This window comes from Malaya genurostris, chromosome 2 (assembly GCF_030247185.1).
Source record: "Malaya genurostris strain Urasoe2022 chromosome 2, Malgen_1.1, whole genome shotgun sequence".
Classification (NCBI taxonomy): domain Eukaryota; kingdom Metazoa; phylum Arthropoda; class Insecta; order Diptera; family Culicidae; genus Malaya; species Malaya genurostris.
In genome coordinates this window covers 97,950,001-97,969,086 of record NC_080571.1, presented here as the reverse complement: position 1 = coordinate 97,969,086, position 19,086 = coordinate 97,950,001, and the positions used below count along the sequence as shown (strand labels likewise).

At 36.3% G+C, this 19,086-nt stretch overlaps 1 protein-coding gene across 1 annotated transcript; it reads left to right on the top strand.

The window, feature by feature from the left end:
* The first annotated feature begins 3,479 nt into the window (after positions 1–3,479).
* On the top strand, positions 3,480–4,494 carry LOC131426984 (uncharacterized). Its single transcript, XM_058589835.1, has 3 exons — positions 3,480–3,540; positions 3,630–4,072; positions 4,138–4,494. Exons 1-3 carry the CDS (start codon positions 3,480–3,482, stop codon positions 4,492–4,494), a joined length of 861 nt encoding a protein of 286 aa, XP_058445818.1.
* The last annotated feature ends 14,592 nt before the right edge of the window (positions 4,495–19,086 follow it).

Genomic DNA, 19,086 nt, shown 5'->3' with positions numbered 1-19,086 from the left:
ATTTTTTCATATTAAAGTACAATCCTTCCGGTTAATTGTGGAATATAATTTCATTCAAATGGCTTCCTCGGCTGGCCTTGCAGTACGCCATACTGGTCGGTCCAGGTTTTAAGTACATTTTCGATTGTATGCAGCTTTATTTCAGCTATGGCTGTACGAATGTTGTCCTTCAAGGCTTGAATTGTCTCTGGCTTCTCCACAAACACTTATCAGCCCTCCAAAGATAATAGTCTAACGGCACCAATCGCTAATCATGGCGCGTTAGCGCTCGCCATTGACCGTGGCGGCGGCTCCTGCCTCATTTTCGAAGATAAATGGCCCAATGATGCCGCCAGACCAAAATCCGCATCAAACCGTCACTCTCTGAGGATGCATCGGCTTCTCCATGATAACGCGCGGGTTTTCCGTCCCCCAGATGCGACAATTTGATTATTAACATACCCGCCGAGATGAAATTGTGCCTCATCCGAGAAGATGATTTTTGGCAAAAATCGGCGTCTTCTTCAAGCTGATTTTCAAAGTAAAACTGCACTATTTTTACCCGTTTCTCAAGCGTATACACAACCATTTTCGTTCAGCGGAAGAATGAAACTAATTTTCTGTCAAATCAGAAGTGACATTAAGGTTACCAATGTCGAAATAACCGCTGGTTCAAAAAAAAGTTAGATGGCGGACCCTGTATATGTATATGCATCCTGTTAAATTCGACTACTATATTAGTGGTTCAGTCCTGACTAGAGTGCACCAAGTGAATGATTTGGAAATACAAATGGATGAAAAATTGACATTCGATTTACAACGATCATCATTACAGAAGCGTTATGTCAATTGGGATTCATTTCTAAAATAGCTAAGGAGACCTACACTCTTTGAAAGCTTTGTACTGTTCACTGGATCGGCCAATGTTTGAGAAGAACTCAACGCCTCAGTTGTTTCGGCATTCACGAACGGTTTAAAAGAACTAGTTTTTCTCATTCATCCAGGAGTGAACACAAATTCTTTGGCAAAGAAAGACAGTTTTATAATCTTTTCGAAACAAAAAAAAACAAAAGGGATTGAATTCTATAAGAAAGTGTATTATTAACTGTATATTTTTCAAACGACCGTAGTTGCGTTTTTAAGAATTCAGTAGCAATTGAATAGGGGTGACCGGGGCTAGTTCGCCGATGGGCAGGTTGGCCGAGTGGCTTTTATGAAAAGGCTATTATGCACAAAGGCGACATCTATTGTGATTTTGGTGGAGTATTCGGCCACCCGTGTACCGACGTAATTTTAGGTGTTTTTGTGTTGTCGTTTGTAAAGGAGCCCGGTAAATCTTTTTTTTGTGCTTTTGTGTAAGTTTAGGTTTTTGTACAGTAATATGCGTAACACGAACCAATTATCATCCGAATTCCAAAAACATTGTACCGCTGGAAAGGGAATTCAAAACCCTAATTCTCGGTGAATCCGAATTCCTTGGACATTTTTACAGAAGAAACGCTTTAGTTTGTTGACCTGTCTAAATTAGTTCATGAGTTACAGAATTCTTTGCAGGTTTTCATAGATTTTTTCCTACTGTGCGAGGCTAGATACAAAATGTAAAACTTCATAATAAGGAAAATATATCAAAATATTTTATAGTGACAAATGTCAAATTTAGAAAACGTATAGTACAGCGTTTTTTGTTACACCTTTACACATATCGTTTTCAGACAGATTTGCGTAGAAAATGAGGACTTACCAGCGAAAGTCCATGATAAGCTATTTCAGCTTTTTTTTTGAAAAAAAAAAATCGGAGCAGTTGCAAATTACTTTAATAGTACCGTGCGAACATTATCACGATGTTGTTCAAAAGCCAAGCTGGTTTCAGAGTCTCTGGTGTGTACCCCTTCATTCCTGGAATTTCCCTGAGGAGTTCCTGCCAGGGTTTGTAACAGATCGACCCAGCCCCGCATAGAGTTTGTTGTAGATGCAGTTCTCCCTGAAGACGTAAGACCTCTCCGCAAGGCGAGAACTCGAACTGATTCGAAGAAGCAACAAGCAACAAATTTTGACAAATTTCCCGATAGGAGCAGCATTAGACAAGGAAATGAAAGCAAACGTAAGCGTACGCTAGCGGAGAAAAAAAGCAGGTTATCCAAACCTACCAAATCTAAAATAATTTAAAAAAATACAAATGTGCTCAATAGATGCATCTACAAGACAGCGTAAACAGTATATCAAAAAGTCTGGTACTCCGACTCCTACCGTGGCGAGACCCTTCAAACTTGCCACCCCACAGAGTCCCACAGGACTCTCTTTGGGTTTTCTATAGCCGCTTGTATTCGAACGTTCAATGCAGCAGGCGTGCAAAAACACGGATCCGTTCTGCACGGTACTCACCTTCACTCACGAGCACACCACCAGGAGTATTGAATGTTACGCTTCGTGTCCGTGTTGAATAACAAACACCGAACGCAGCAGAAAAAGCACCCGTAGCGGTGGTCGTATAATTGCCAAGCAACGGTGTTTGAATCTTCGGGCAGCACTGAAGTCGAGTGTTTCCGATTTTGCCTTATACGTTGCTTGTACTATAATCGCTTATACCGCCAGGGAATGACGGAAAATGCGTTTGAATGATTCATTCTTTTTTCACCAAGACCGACACCGGCACGCAATGGCATTCTAATACACGTGGTGGCGGTGGTTATATGAAGCACACGGTGCTTAGTGAATCAACTAGACACTTTGCTAGTAAAATTAAACGAAGTGCCATAATGTTTTATAATATCTATTTCTTATGTTATTTATTTAGTATCAAGCCGAATTTATTTCGAATTATTTTAGTGGCTATGTTCATGTAATAGATTTAAACGATAGTAGTTTTTTCACTCGCATAAGGATGACAAACCAGATTCAACTCAAATGAGCTTTTTCCCACCCTGCCTGTCCATTTAGATTGGTATATCCGATGGACATACCCTGAAATAAACGAAAACATAAATTGAAATTGTGTGAAATGTGAAACTTTTGACGTCGATTATCTCATCTCGTATTTGCATATTTCATTGAAAGAATCTATCATGATGCTGTACAGGATTCCTTTCTACCTTTTAGAAGGACCAAATTGTGGAATTCTCTACGATATTTATCACAGTTCGGAACATTTTTCGCGAACGAAGTAAGTAAAATATTTAATTGCGATTGATGACTAGAAAATGAAGTATTTTCTGGAAATGGACTAGTATATCCGCAGAATTTCAGTAAATTCGTTTCGTAGATCTTACAATCTATTGAACTGCGACTGGTTATTGGGTTAGTTTTCGACCATTAAGTGCATATTGGTTCTATTTTAGCAACTAGAACAACTTGAACTTTTAAAACTACCTGCTTTCTTAACACTTATACTTTGAAAATAAGGCATCCTTGTGAAAAATGATTAGATGTCGGAAGTACATTGTTTTCAATTTGATGCATTTTTTTCAATATTTCAGAAATTTACGATCACCTCACCCTGAACAATGAAAATAATCAAATTTCCGGTGCGCATTTCCCCGCTGGTGGTGCTTCTGGTTTGTATAGGTAATCAATATCATTGACCCCTTAACTGCTTATCAGCGATCAACCAAATCTCTAAACAGCCGGTATTTCTCTTACCCTTGCCTTGATAGAGGCCTTGTACGCACGATCAATCTCCGAGCGGAAGCGAGATTACGATTACGAATTCGATGGTACCAACGCGGCTTCCTATCACGGTTCGAAATCTGGATACAGCGCTGGTAGCGGCCTTCGATCGATAGCCCAAGGTTCTGCAGATCAGGCTAACAACGCTGTAGTTAGTCAGGTGGCAGCTGCCAAACAAGCGGCTTATGTAGCCCAAAGTACCCTAGCCCAGGCGGCATCCCAAGCTGCGGCAACTGCTCAGGCAGCGCTGGAAGGAAAACAGGTGCTTCTGCAAGGATTGGAGCATCAAAGTATCGAGGCTCATCAGGCACTGGAAAATGAAATTGCTCAACTGCATCAAGCGAAAAAGTCGGCCAAGGCAGCTCAGTACGCTGCTCAGCAGGCTTTGAATCACGTTCAGGTTCTAACCGCTGCGCTGAATAACGCTCAGGTAAACTGAAAATAATTCCGAGAACCGACCAATCCTTAACGAAGTTCGATTTCGATTTGTTTCAGGTCGCATCCGAACACACACAGCAAGCCGCCAATGAAGCATCCACGGAACTAGCCTCACAAAATCAAATGGTTGGAACTGCCAAGGCTCGTGTCGAATCCATCGAAGAGCAGCTAAGAGCTGCCCAGGTGGACTACGAGGCAACACTGGAAGCGGCTCACAAGGCAGCTGGTTCTGCACAGGAAGCACAGAAGAATGCGGCGGAAGCGGCAAGCTATGCCGCGATTCAGCACCCGATTCAGCTGGACCCGCACAGTGTTCAGTTCCAGTCGAAGGCTTCGAAACAGCAGCAACATGAACCGGAAGATGACATCAACAGCGGCGAGATAGACGTCGGTTCCAACCGAACATTCGGATGAGGAATTGCTTTTGCCATTTGCTAGGATAGGTTAGGGTTTGTTATCTATGTTTTAATAGAATATTAGAGAGATTCTTATGAACTGCCGAGGCTGACTAGTATGACATGCTTGTTTTGTGGGATGAGCGTAGTGTCGTATTTTAAACAAGACTTTTAAACCTTCTGTCGTATGAATACTTTATGCATGTAAAATACTTAAACTATATCATCGCCAAATCTGTATTCAGAATAACTGATTAAATACATTTATTTTTAACTGTAAATCGATTATCCTTAACGTTCGTATCCGTACTGTATTTCAAAGTATTGTACTGTATTTTCGACCTTTCTTCATACAAAGGAAATAGAAATACTGGAAAAGTTGACTTTTTTCGCAATTTCGGAGACTCCTAGTGTTATACACCATTTGACTCAGCATTCGGCTCCGGTTATATAGGCCCTTATTACTGGTGTCACTACACGGTGAAAACCAAGTGAAGTGATTGTGACCCTTATTATGGGTATCAACTGAAGTGAATGTAGGTCCTTATTACGGAAGTCGTTTCCGAGACAAAAGTAATTACTTGAATGAACTTGATGCCATTATGAACATCACGCCACCAACATTTTGTTGAAAAAAATTTTTTTTCCACTACAGTGATCACTTCACTATTCGTGATACTGGTAATAGGCAAAATCAAGTGAAGTGACATGTAAGTGAAGTGGATGTGAAAGTGAAAGTGATACCGGTAATAAGGGCCATTATGGTTTAAGTGACATAACCGATGGAACGCAATTTTTTCTCTATTCCCTTCTCCCAAAAAAAATAATAAATTCGATTATATTTTTATGCCCATCAATCAACTTTCTCGACACGGCGCTGACTGTATTTTGTCGATTTTGTACTGCTTTTTGTAAGAAATATACTGCCCATACTTGCATATCAGTCCCATGTGGAAAATCGGCATGTCGAGAAAAAGACGATCAAAATATTGTTCACAAATTTTTTGATTTATTGTGCTACCTAATGCTAAATCATGGTATTATTACATGAAATATCGGTAATACACATTTGCTATTCCAATATTGCAACAAATGAAATTATTGAAATTTGTACTGAAAGGGACTGATTTGCGGGTACTTTGCATATGGGACAGACATGAGTTGATATTTTTTTCACATTTTACTAAACAAACCCTCAATTTTTATTGCAATTTCTGAGAGTATATTGAGGATAGATTTCATTCCTCAAACTAACTCAAAATTGGCGAAAATCGATTAGATTTGATGATTTGACCGATTTCCACAAATTTAGATTCAAATGAAATATCTCACAGTCCCATATGGAATTCCTGAATTTCATCCGGATCCGACTTCCGGTTCCGGAGTTATAGGGTATTGTACACCGTCACTTAAACCGGCGAAACAAACACCGTAAACAAATTTCTAAACTGGACTCAAGACCCATATTCCCAATCTTAAGGTCAAATAAAAGGTCCTATGATCCTCCTAAAAATTACTCCATATTTTCGGATACAATGAAAATTTAAATCGTCGCTTAGAGTAGGACGTCAACATCTTATAAAATCTACAAAATTTGAATAAAAACTAGCAAAGTTTGTACGCCATGTTAGTTGGTGTCCGTACGAACCGACTCCGATTATACTGGTCCTCGGGTTTCGATGCTGGCAGTACATATATTAGTGAACCCACTTCGTTTTAATAAGGATGATCTACGTGAGCAAAATTAATGCACAAACAATCCTTTGGTTTTCTTCAAAACTCGAAGAAAAACGTTTTGAATAGAATACTACAGTATTATATATGAGGCATCACTACACCACTAGGTGGATTAAAACAGGTTTTTGATGTGGAACACATCTTTGTTTACTATATAGGGGTGCAAATTAGAAATTCAAGGGTAAATACAAGTGCAAATGTGGTCGGTTTTTGAAAACTTGCAGCTCAGTCAGTTTAATTTCAATCAGTAATATTACTTGTTCAATTGATTGTAAATATTTTTACGTATCGATTTGAATGTTCATAGCCATGTATTTACAATTATATATCAATTAAATGTTAAATTTAAATTATTAAGATTTAAATTGGGTGTTCAGCCACAAGTGGTGACTTTTCAGCCCTATTATATATATGATTTGGTTGTTACCATGAGAACATCATTAGCTTCCGCAATCCTGTGATTTTTTGTGTATGGAAAATTCTAAACCTACTTATATTGTGTAATGGGGAAAAGGAACTTATATACTAGCTTACTAATGGCGTTTTTCATTGAGAAACACTGGTGGCGTGGATTGCTCTGGTTTTGCACTTTCGAGCAGAAATGGCAACGAAACACCGTCAAAATATTGCATTTCTGCTCGAAAGTGCAAAATCAGAGCAATCCACGCCACCAGTGTTTTTCAATGAAAAACGGCATAACTAATACAGAGAGCGAATCGATTCAATTGAAGATTGCGTCGATTTTTGTCGGAATTTGCTTGTAATATTATGTGACATTACATCTAATGGTTCTATATTTGTGAGTCTGTGTAACTCATTTGTACTAAACCAGGGAGGACGCTTCAACATCATTTTCAGAATTTTATTCTGAATCCTTTGAAGCGTTTTCTTCCTGGTGGAACAACAACTTGACCAAATTGGTACTGCATAAAGCATGGCTGGTCTGAAAATTTGTTTATAAATTACCAATGTGTTTTTTAGACAGAGCTTAGAATTTCTGTTTATAAGAGGATATAAACATTTAATATATTTATTACACTTTGCCTGGATTCCTTCAATGTGATCCTTGAAAGTGAGTATTTGTCATACGTTAAACCTAAGTATTTAGCTTGATTAGACCATGTCAATTCCAAGCCATTCAATTTGAGAATGTGATTATTGTTTGGTTTAAGAGAAGAAGCTCTTGGCTTATGAGGAAAGATAATTAATTGCGTTTTCGCTGCATTTGGTTTAATTTTCCATTTTGACAGATAATCACTGTAAATATTTAAACTTCTTTGTAGGCGACTGCAGATCACTCTTAGATTTCTACCTGTGGCTAACAGACTTGTGTCGTCACAGAATAGCGATTTCTGACAACCAACGGGTAGATTTGGAAGATCAGAAATGAAAATATTATACAAGATTGGAGCTACGCTCGAACCCTGCGGAACACCGGCTCCTACGGGTAGCAATGCAGATTTACAATTCTGATAGCTAACCTGAAGAGTACGATCAGTTAAATAATTTTGAATCATTTTGATCAAATAAATAGGAAACTGGAAATCAGACATTTTTGCTATTAAACCTTTGTGCCAAACACTGTCGAATGCTTTTTCTATGTCTAGAAGAGCTACTCCAGTGGATAACCCAGAAGATTTATTTGCTTTTATGATGTTCGTTACTCTGACAAGTTGATGAGTAGTTGAATGTTCATGACGAAATCCAAACTGCTCTGGTGAAAAATGGAATTCTCATTTATATGAGACATCATTCTCAACAAGATAATTTTTTCAAAAAGTTTACTGATAGAAGAAAGTAAGCTAACTGGACGATAACTTGAAGTTTCTGCTGGGTTTTTATCAGGTTTGAGAATAGGAATTACTTTAGTGTTTTTCCATCTTTTTGGGAAGTAAGCTAATGAAAAACACTTGTTGAAATTTTTAACCAGGAGTCTCAAGGCAACATCGGGAAGATTTTTAATAAGAATATTAAAAATTCCATTATTACCAGGAGCCTTCATGTTTTTAAGTTTCCTAATAATTGATTTAATTTAATCAAAATTCGTCTCAATAATGTCATTTTGTAATAACACTTGAGTTGAAATATGATCATATTTCAGTAAGACTTCATTTTCAATAGGACTCACAACGTTCAAATTAAAATTGTGGACACTCTCGAACTGTTCAGCAAGTTTTGGAGCTTTTTCGCCATTTGTAAGAAGTATTTTTTTGTTTCAATTATAGAGGTTTTAACACCTTAAGGTCATTCGCCTCTTCGGACCAGAAAATCTTTCTGACCCTATGTGCGGGGTTGGGAATCGAACCCAGGTAGGCTGCGTGATTGGCATCGACTATCCCATCACGCTATACCCGTCCCCCTAAGAAGTATTTGATTTCCTTCCTTGAGAGCAGGAATTGGTTTCTGAGGTTTCTTAAGAACCTTAGAAAGTTTTCAGAAAGGTTTAGAATATGGTTTAATTTGTTCAAGTAAATCTATGTTTAATTGCTTTTTGTAAATCCTTAACTATGTTTTTCATAGCAGGATCACGAGAACGTTGATATTGTCGTCGACGAACATTCTTCAACCGAATGAGCAGTTGAAGATTATCATCGATGATAGGAGAATTTCATTTAGTTTGAGCTTTGGGAACTGAAAGATTTCTTGCTTCGATAATATAATAATTCAAATTATCAATTGCTGTGTCGATGTCCGTAGAATTTTTTAAAATAGTTTCATGATCCACATGATTTTCAATGTAATCCAACCAATTAGCTCTATGATAGTTGAATATAGAATTAATTAGATTAATTATAGCTTCGTTGGCAAGTCTTAATGTTACTGGAAGATGATCTGAGTCAAAGTCAGCATGTGTAATCGGTTAACTACAAATGTGACTTTGATCTGTTAGAACCAGATCAATTGTAGATCGGTTTTTCACGGAAGAGAAACAAGACGGATTACTGGGATGAAGAACTGTAAAGTAACCAGCTAAGAGTTGATTATGAAGTATTTTACCATTACTGTGTTTTTGCCTACAATTCCACTAGACATGCTTAGCATTTGAGACCCCTATTACGAAAAATTTCGGTCGATATCTTGTGAGTTTTTGCAAATCGCCTTTAAAAAAAATTTAATTGTTCGCCGGTGCATTGGAATGGCAAATATGCTCCAGCGATGAAATAAATTCCATGAATGGTTTCAACTTCGATTCCCAAGCTTTCAATAACTTTAGTATTGAAAGAAGGTAAAATTCGATGTTTAATTTGCCGTTGGACAAAATTGCAACTCCACCACCCATTCCTGTAAACCGGTCAAATCGATGAACCACATAATGTGGATTACTTTTCAATTTGACATTTGGTTCAAGAAAAGTTTCTGTCACAATGGCAATATGAATTTTTTTAACTTTCACTCGATTTTGTGTTCACTCGATTTCAAAGATCGAGCATTCCCATTTAAAATATTCAAATAATTATTTAACATCACTGTTAAATTTTAAATTCATTATAATATTATTTGCAAATTGCCATCCGATTTGAAATGCTTCAAAAAGTGATGAAGTCGAATTCATTCGGATGATCATTTGAAAAAGTTAATCTTGTAGGTATATCATTTTATTTTCAGTTATATCGCCTAAATCAACTTCATTTAAAGAAGCGAATGGCATTGAAGGAATATTTGTTGGTAGACTGCCAATAGAAGAAGATGATATGGCCGATCTACCTATTAATAAATTGTTTTCTTTAGAAGATGAACTGTAAGGCGGTCCTGTGTTTTGATTATTTACATTAGAAGAATTAAGTGGTATATTTCTACCTGTTACACTAGCGTAACTGACATTAGAAGAAGATGATGACGAGGTCGATCTACCTGTTAACAAATTGTTTTCGTTAGAAGACGAATTGGAAGGCGTACCTGTTTTTTGTTTTAGATTCGAAGAAATAAGTGCCTTAGAAGAATAAGGCGTGGCATTTGTAACGGTTTTTTTTTATTTTCAGGTATGTTCTGTAAATTTAAGGTCGTTGATTTGACTTGTTGTCTAAGCGAACGAGCGTTCAAATTTTTTTCCCTAACAGGACATTTCAAATAATTGGATTTATGATTTCCATCGCAATTTGAACATGAAAATTTATCAGTGGTTTCATTCATTGGACAAACGTCTTTCGAATGCGATTTACCACAATTCAAACACCGTATATCCATATGACAATTTTTGGTTCCATGGCCGAAGCCTTGGCAACGACGACATTGCGTTAAGTTTGCAATACGATTATGCCGTTTATAATGTTCCCAATAAATTTTAATGTGGGAAATGAAACGTACTTTTTCTAAAGTTTTCAAATTGTTTACATCACTTCGATTCATGGGAAATTCCAGAGCGTGGTTTAGAAGTACCATTCGCTCTTTTTTTCGTAAGTATTACTTGGGAAGGGGCAAAATCAAGCAATTCTTTTAGTTCATTTTTAATTTCATCAGAACTTTGATCATTTGAAAAGCCTTTCAAGACAGCATTGAAGGGTCTGTCTGACTTTATATCATATGAATAAAATTTATGAAGTTTCTCGTACAAATATCGAATAAGACGTTCGTAATCTTCCAATCCATCAACCAAGACTCGACATTCTCCTCTTCGTCCGATTTGAAATGAGACTTTTACTTCTGGGAGAAAAGTAGAAAGCTCAATCCGGAATGGTTTGAAGTCGGAAATTATCACCGTCACTGGTGGCATAGATTGTTGTTTCTTCCCAGAACGACAAGCGTCCATTTTGGGATTTTTTGAAGAATTTTCTTCTATGTCGCTACAATCGGATTCAGGAAGAATCTCGTAAATATTGTTAGACGGCATAGAATCAACGGAAGGGAAATCCGTCAGTTGTCTTTTATTTTTACATTCAGATTCTATAAGATCGTGAATGTTATTAGGAAAATGTTGAATAACGGATTGTGATTTATTTCGTATTGAATTATTTTTAGCCTTAGGCTTGTTGCATTTCCGGTTGGACGCAGGCATTTTTGAAATGAATGAAATTTTAAATTAAATTAACCACGCTAAATTAGTCTTCGATTAGACTCCTAGTTTGGAAAAGTCTTGATAAAGATTGATTTTGTGGTAGTCCTAATAAAGACTGATTATTTCGAAGAATAGTTCTTTGAATAGCTAGCCTTAAAAAAGGCTGATTAATTTCTTAGTCACTATAATATCACGGGTTAGCGGTTCAATGCATAGGACGCTGGTCTTACAAGCCAGTTGTCGTATGTTCGAGCCCCGACCTGGAAGGGTTCTTAGTGTCAGTAGGATCCATAGTACTAGCCATGCAATGATTCTGTACACTAAGAATCGGCTGCGAAGTCTGTTGAAACAGAAAGACCAAATTCCACAAAAGGAATGTAATGCCAAGACTTTGCTTTTTCTAATATCACTCTTTGTATAGCCTTGAGAAAGGCTGACTAATTGTTAATCTTTAAAAAGACTGTTAGTGATTCAGGTAGCCTTGAAAAAGACTGAAGCCTTGAATCAACGAAACTCTAGGTAGCCAGAAAAAGTTTCCAGGAGCCAAGAGCTATACGCGTGCGGTGCGAACGACTGTTCAACACAGACTGATCATTGAAATGGTTGATTAATAGCTAGCAGTGGCCTATTTTGTCTGCTAAAAATCTCTGACATACCGGATTTCTCTGCCATAGACGACGGTTTTGAAGGAGTAAGCGATATATCAATGGAAAAGCATCGCTCTGATTCGTCAATCGATGCAAAAGCGAAGCTTTTGGAAGCATGTGAATCTATAAATAGAAGCAAAATTAAAGCTAACTTTTCAGTCAGCGTTACCAGGTATACGGATTTTTCAGTATTCTACTGATGTTCAGGTACATTGTAAAAATTTAATGAATTTTATACGGATTTTGCAAAAAATACTGATTTCATCCAGATTTTTAAGGAAGTCTGTTTTTCCATAATATAATGATAGAGTAGCGTGATCAATCGGTTGGACAATCGGGCCGATTCCGACCGATAAATTTCACTGGGTTAAATAATTGAAAGCATGCGTAAGTTGAACTCAGTAGAACTAATTAACTCTTGAATTTCCAGAATGCATCTAAAGTTTGTAGTACATGTCACAATATTTTAACGATAATAACTCAGTCATTTGTTTCGAAATGGACATAATTTAACAACCTATAGATACCTATTCACGAGCCAATCACAGCATGCCATAATGATGTTATCCTTTAGTCACTTTTGTGTTGAACGAAACATGTAGCTGATCTAGTGATTGGGTGACAAAACAGAGTAACATCCATTCGCTCGCTGGATAGTCACTTTTACGCGGTGTATGGATGCCATTTTCCGTCTGCTGCATAGCGTGTTCGCTTGAGTATATTGAACACCAATCAGTTGTTGATTCTCCAGTAACTATCAGGCCAATTTAGAACTATCGGCTATAGATTTTTCGTACCTCATTTAAAGCGCTTGTATCTCAGTGATTTGTTGATGGATTTGCCACGTTCAACTTGATTCGAAAGCATTACTTGAATATTGTAACCTAAAAATGAATTGATTTGTCGATGGGGTAGTGCGTATACGGAAAATTCAAATTTCGAGCGAAACGGTGGCTTACTATTGGATTCAGTTCAAAGTTGTATTATAAAGATAATCATAGATACTTCTTTTTCATAAAAATGTGCAATTGACGATGATACATTAGTAGCTGAAGGCTATATCTTCCTAAAATTAGCTTAAGTTCAATATCATTTAGTAGAAAAACCATGTCTTCTTCTATTGAAATATATTTACGAAACCAATCAGTAGAAAAATGTAAAATTATTAGAGGTCTAGGCGTTATTTAAGACTCGAAACTTACTTTCGTGACGCATTATAATACATTTGTCAAAAAAGCCAACAGTATGTTAGACTTCATTAAACGTTTCAGTTGAAGTAAGTTCCATTTTAGAGTTTTTCGCCCTTATTTACGGCACTTCCATAACCGGTATTCAGCATCCTGCATAACCCTCAAAGATTCGTATGGCCATTAATTGATATGACGAATAAATTGCAATAGTTTTGAGTTCAACTGTCATCTTCTAAATTGGTTTGAATTTTAAAAACTCGTAATCATGTAATTCCAGAATAGGAATTCAGAATTGGATAAAATTCATCAATTTTGTATGGAATCCTCAAATTTTATTTTTTGTTTTTGAAATTCGTTTTGGACTGTTTTGAGAAAACGATTGAGCTTTCAACTTGAAAATACTGCCATCATCATCATTATGAACCAGTACTATTTTAGTATACCTAGTAGCAAATTATGTGGGGTGTTTATTTAAAAGCGTCACGTTTCATTCTCTCTGGCGGAACTTCAAACGAATCAATGTGCAGCACGTTCCGTCCGATAAGAGTTTTCACTTAATTTTAATTTCAGCCACGTTTGCCAAATAGACCCCGTACTTGCCTCATGAATATGATTAATCAGCTCAATGTCCTGAACAAAACTTCACTTGTTTCGATTGAATAAACATACAATCATCAACATGTGGGCAGTTGCGGCTTTTGCGGCTCTCGTTTCAATTTGACGAACCGGAGGCTTTCGCCAAACCATCGATACCACATGAAAGCTTCCTGGCTGTGGCCGCAATAAAATTCCGGAAAGTTCATTTTTTTCTCTCGTTTCGGTTACAGTATATCGGCAGTCCATTGATAAACACTGTCACCTGTTGTATGCATTAAACTGTATAATGACAGGCATTACACATTAAATTTGCAAAACCTTTCTAGAATAAACCATAATGGAACCGATGGCGCTTATCAATTTTCGGCTCGCACGAGTACACCTTTTGTGGGCGAGTAATTATTTGATTGCAGTGAATGTGAAATTGAGAGGAAAAAAATCTGATACCATAGGATAATGGAGTGGGACGTGGCTCGCTGAAAACAAACGAAGTTAATTTTTATTTGAATAGGCAGATTTACAATTAAGTAACTAAACGGGGCAGATGAAATGATTTAGCAAATGGAGAGTTTTCATGTTGTGAAAACACATCATGAATAATAGTAACACTTTTATAAACTATTCAGGGGTAATCTGCTTATAACATATTTTTCGTGCATGGAAATGATTTTAGTCTTTGTTTTTTTTTTTGTTGTTGAATAGGATTTTATGTACTATTTTTTAAAATGCTGTTCAGGATATTTCTCGTACAATTTTCTACAATTTATGTCCAACGGTCTAAGATGCTTTTATTGACGTATAAAGCTGCGAAAGCCGTTTAAACTTTTTTTTAAGTATTCATCGAGCAATACACCTGTAGAAGACTGACGGGTGTAATAGTAGATATATTGAATATTGGCGAAAAATTAACCCAGACTGTGGGATTCGAACCCGCAACTGTTCTTATTGTGACAAAACTTAAAAAACAAAGTGGTAAAGTAGTTCAGTTCTTGAAATGGGTAATAAGTCTTACGATTTAAGATTGTAAGCTGTGCATACGTTTTCAGTATAGCAAACCATTTGGCATCGTAGAAGTAACCGCTATCGAGATATTCAGATACGAAATTCGAAGAACCTTGATTTTCGATCAATTGCACCGTTTTAACAAGTCTACAAGAATAGTTAAATGTGAGCTTTCTGCCTGCTTTGAGGTCAAAATTCAGTAAAATTAACAATGACATGACAAAGTAGTAAAGTAGTAAAGTAGTAAAGTAGTAAAGTAGTAAAGTAGTAAAGTAGTAAAGTAGTAAAGTAGTAAAGTAGTAAAGTAGTAAAGTAGTAAAGTAGTAAAGTAGTAAAGTAGTAAAGTAGTAAAGTAGTAAAGTAGTAAAGTAGTAAAGTAGCAAAGTAGTAAAGTAGTAAAGTAGTAAAGTAGTAAAGTAGTAAAGTAGTAAAGTAGTAAAGTAGTAAAGTAGTAAAGTAGTAAAGTAGTAAAGTAGTAAAGTAGTAAAGTAGTAAAGTAGTAAAGTAGTAAAGTAGTAAAGTAGTAAAGTAGTAAAGTAGTAAAGTAGTAAAGTAGTAAAGTAGTAAAGTAGTAAAGTAGCAAAGTAGTAAAGTAGTAAAGTAGTAAAGTAGTAAAGTAGTAAAGTAGTAAAGTAGTAAAGTAGTAAAGTAGTAAAGTAGTAAAGTAGTAAAGTAGTAAAGTAGTAAAGTAGTAAAGTAGTAAAGTAGTAAAGTAGTAAAGTAGTAAAGTAGTAAAGTAGTAAAGTAGTAAAGTAGTAAAGTAGTAAAGTAGTAAAGTAGTAAAGTAGTAAAGTAGTAAAGTAGTAAAGTAGTAAAGTAGTAAAGTAGTAAAGTAGTAAAGTAGTAAAGTAGTAAAGTAGTAAAGTAGTAAAGTAGTAAAGTAGTAAAGTAGTAAAGTAGTAAAGTAGTAAAGTAGTAAAGTAGTAAAGTAGTAAAGTAGTAAAGTAGTAAAGTAGTAATTTATTAAATTAGTAAATTAGTAAAGTAATAAAAACTTTCTAATAAATTCCTCTTGCATGCGTCTAGCAGTTTATACCTGGAAGCAGAAACATTTTCCTATCACTTCAGAGCTGTTGATTGAAGAGGGCCTTTTATCATTCATCAAAATGTTAGTTTCATGTAGCCGAAAGACTTTTTAGTGGTATCGTGACAACTAGATGGATTTCTTCGAAAAGAACCAATTGCCCTCCAATTCGCACGAACGGGAAGTGTGGAGTAATTGTTATGTCAAAGCTGAAATATCGTTCGTGTTATTTCAAGAAAAATATCACATCTTAAGAAAATCACAACAGAATGAAACTTTCATTTGGATTGCACTTGAAAAAACTTACCATTCTTGTCGTTATTTTAACGGCCTCGATCAGCGTTATTTGAACATATTCGGATTACGTTGGTGACAGGCGTGCGAGTAGCTTGAATTTTCGTGATGCACAAAAAAAAATTTTGCGCATTGTAGCCATTTTCAATGCTCAAGATCAAATTTTAAAATCAAATTGCACGTTCAAAATGTCAAAACCAATTTTAGCCATGCTGCTATACTTCAAAACTGTTGCAAACAGTATGCACGCAGTCGAAAACGGCAATCGTCTCACAATAATTCTGTTAATTTTTATGGCTGCGTTTTTCTGGCTACGCTTTCCGCTCACCACTTTCGTAGACGTTTATTTGTTTCTATTTGTTTGTTCAGACATGCTCTGAACTTTATGCAGAACAACTTTGAAATATTGTGCACCAATTCTACGCTGTCACTGGAGAAGATAGAAAAATAAATGGAAAGGAGTAAGTGAGAAACCTGTGTAATTTTTTCCTACGCCTGAGCGAAGAGTGCATGAACTACGAACAGCGTACAACGCCAATATGCAAAATGCCCATTTGCCAATACAAAAAATATCGTAGCAATTCACTCTGATGATCCGCATTACTGATGTCATTTCCCTTGGATGTACAACGCAGGAACAGAAAAATATTCCTTCTTCATTCGAAACTGAAAACTAGAATTGAATGTTTGATTCTGGAACTTGATTCTATTCTGGATGCTGCACTTGCTTGAAAGGCAATGTGTTTATAATTAATTATTTGAGGCTATGTCATACCACTGACAACTTTATCATAATTTGCTGATGATGTCTTCAATGGCATGTAGCATGTTGATACGTTAAATACTAGAGTGATTCACGATTAAAAATGGTAAATTTCGAAATGCAGCCATAGTTAAAAGGTTCTGATGAATATATATATATATATATATATATATATATATATATATATATATATATATATATATATATATATATATATATATATATATATATATATATATATATATATATATATATATATATATATATATATATATATATATTGTTTATATGAACGTATACCAAAGGTGTTTGAGCAGAAGAAGAAGATTTCAGTACGGCATGTAACCAAAAAAGTGTACAATTTGTACAATTTGTACGATGTGATGCTTACTGAGAATTTGTACTGTATAATTATGGACGATGAAGTCTGCGTGTAATTCGATCACAAGTCCTTGCCGAGGCCTCAATATAATACGGTGTGAGAAGGACAAGTATGAAGCCAGTCGGAGCCACCGATTCAAGTGAAAAAAAAAAACGGTAAGAAAGCCATGGTCTGGCAATCTATTTGAAGCTGAGGTAAAATGTTGCAATCCTTCATTACAACTGCATCGATAAACAACAGAATGTATATCAAAAAATGTTTACGAAACTAATTCAAGCCACAAGGTTCCTATTGTCTCCAGGCCCGATCTTGTGTATTTACATTACGCTAAAAATACATTAGAATGGTATGCCACTGAATGTTACTCTCAAATGTTTGAAAGAGAAGAACCCAAAAAAATTGACGGTAAACTAGACCAATTTAAGAATTTTGGGTATTAACGAATGTACATCATAGAAAATATGCTCGACAGCCAAAATCGTTTGAATGAAGTTGTAAAATAGTGTCGAAACTTGTAACCAAGAAATCTTTGCTGTTTCTTAATGTCGTTTTCACTTGAGAAAACTGAAACTGACCCAGGGTAGCTTCATCAAACAAACACTTTTAACAAAACTATGTTGGTTTCGCATTTAGCAACGGGGGTTTGAACAAACCTGATATAAAAACCAGGGTCGAAACTGACTCGATTTTTAGTTCAACAACGTGAAAACTAGGTTCCAAACTGGCTTCAAACGAACGGTTTGACAGCAGTTAGAGTGGAATCTGGGTTAGGTTTGACATCAAGCGAAAACGACATAAGAGAAAAGTCGTTCGCAAGCTGGCCTACTATCGCTAGATAGCGAAAATTGGCAATAATAAATTGTTATGGTAGTCTAATATCGGGGGTATATCCAACAACAACAACAAATAAATCAAACATCCAAAACTTTTACTTTGAAACAGTTTCAAGTTGGAGCTATCCAACTCCCTTTCCAAACGTAAGATAGGGTGTTTAATTAAACATGCTAGAGAATCAAGGAATTCGTTTCACCAGAAGAACTATGATGGATTAAAGGAAACAGACCTCAGAAGGTACTCCGATCTACGGATTGCAGTTCAACATTCAGAAAATAAAAGCTACTGTTCATTCGAACAACAAGACCAGAAACAAAAGTCAAAATAACATACATTGCTGTTTCGATTTGTTGGGTGTTGTTTCCGTGTAGGACCAATGAGTAGGTAATTTAGTCAAAAGTATGAATCTACGTTAGTTTTGGGGACACATCGAATGTGATGATTTCTTCACTCATTTAGAAATCCATCTTGGTCAATCGTTACTTAAATCCCAAGATTACAACGAAATACGTAAACGCAACCAACGGATAAAATGAAGATTAATTTCCTATTTGCTTGGCAAATTATGTTCATCCTCCTTCTCGTGGCTTGATTTGATAGGAGGATCAAATTCGTTGAACACCATGCGATTTACCTGTGCAATGACGTGTGCGGCAAATCGAGCACTGTTTGATGTAGGAACGCGTAAATTGCGAATAATAGCCGGATTGACGGCAATAATTGAATAAATTATGATGGAGAGATTCTTATCCGAATTGATAGATTGCCTCCCGGTAAGCCGCAATGTTTCCAATCGGTGCTGCTGTCACGAGAAAACGCTCCGTGCCAAGTTGTATTGACTCGCTAGACCATCAAATTTGACGAGGGTAGCTGTTTCAGGTGGGGATTAAGTGAAATCTCTACTTTTTGTCATTGATTCCGCTCAAATGGAGATTGATTACCGGCTGTAGTGAACTTGACTACAACGCTTGAATTAGGACCAGGCGACGGCATCAGTGGCAAATGTGGTGGACTAATTCCTAGCAAATTTCCTGGTTTATTATTGCAATCTGTCAAAGGTATGTCTTGGATTAGTGTCCATCAATATGAAGAACAGAGCTTTACTGATCGATACCAATGCTTCACTTTTCGATGCTAATTTGCACGAT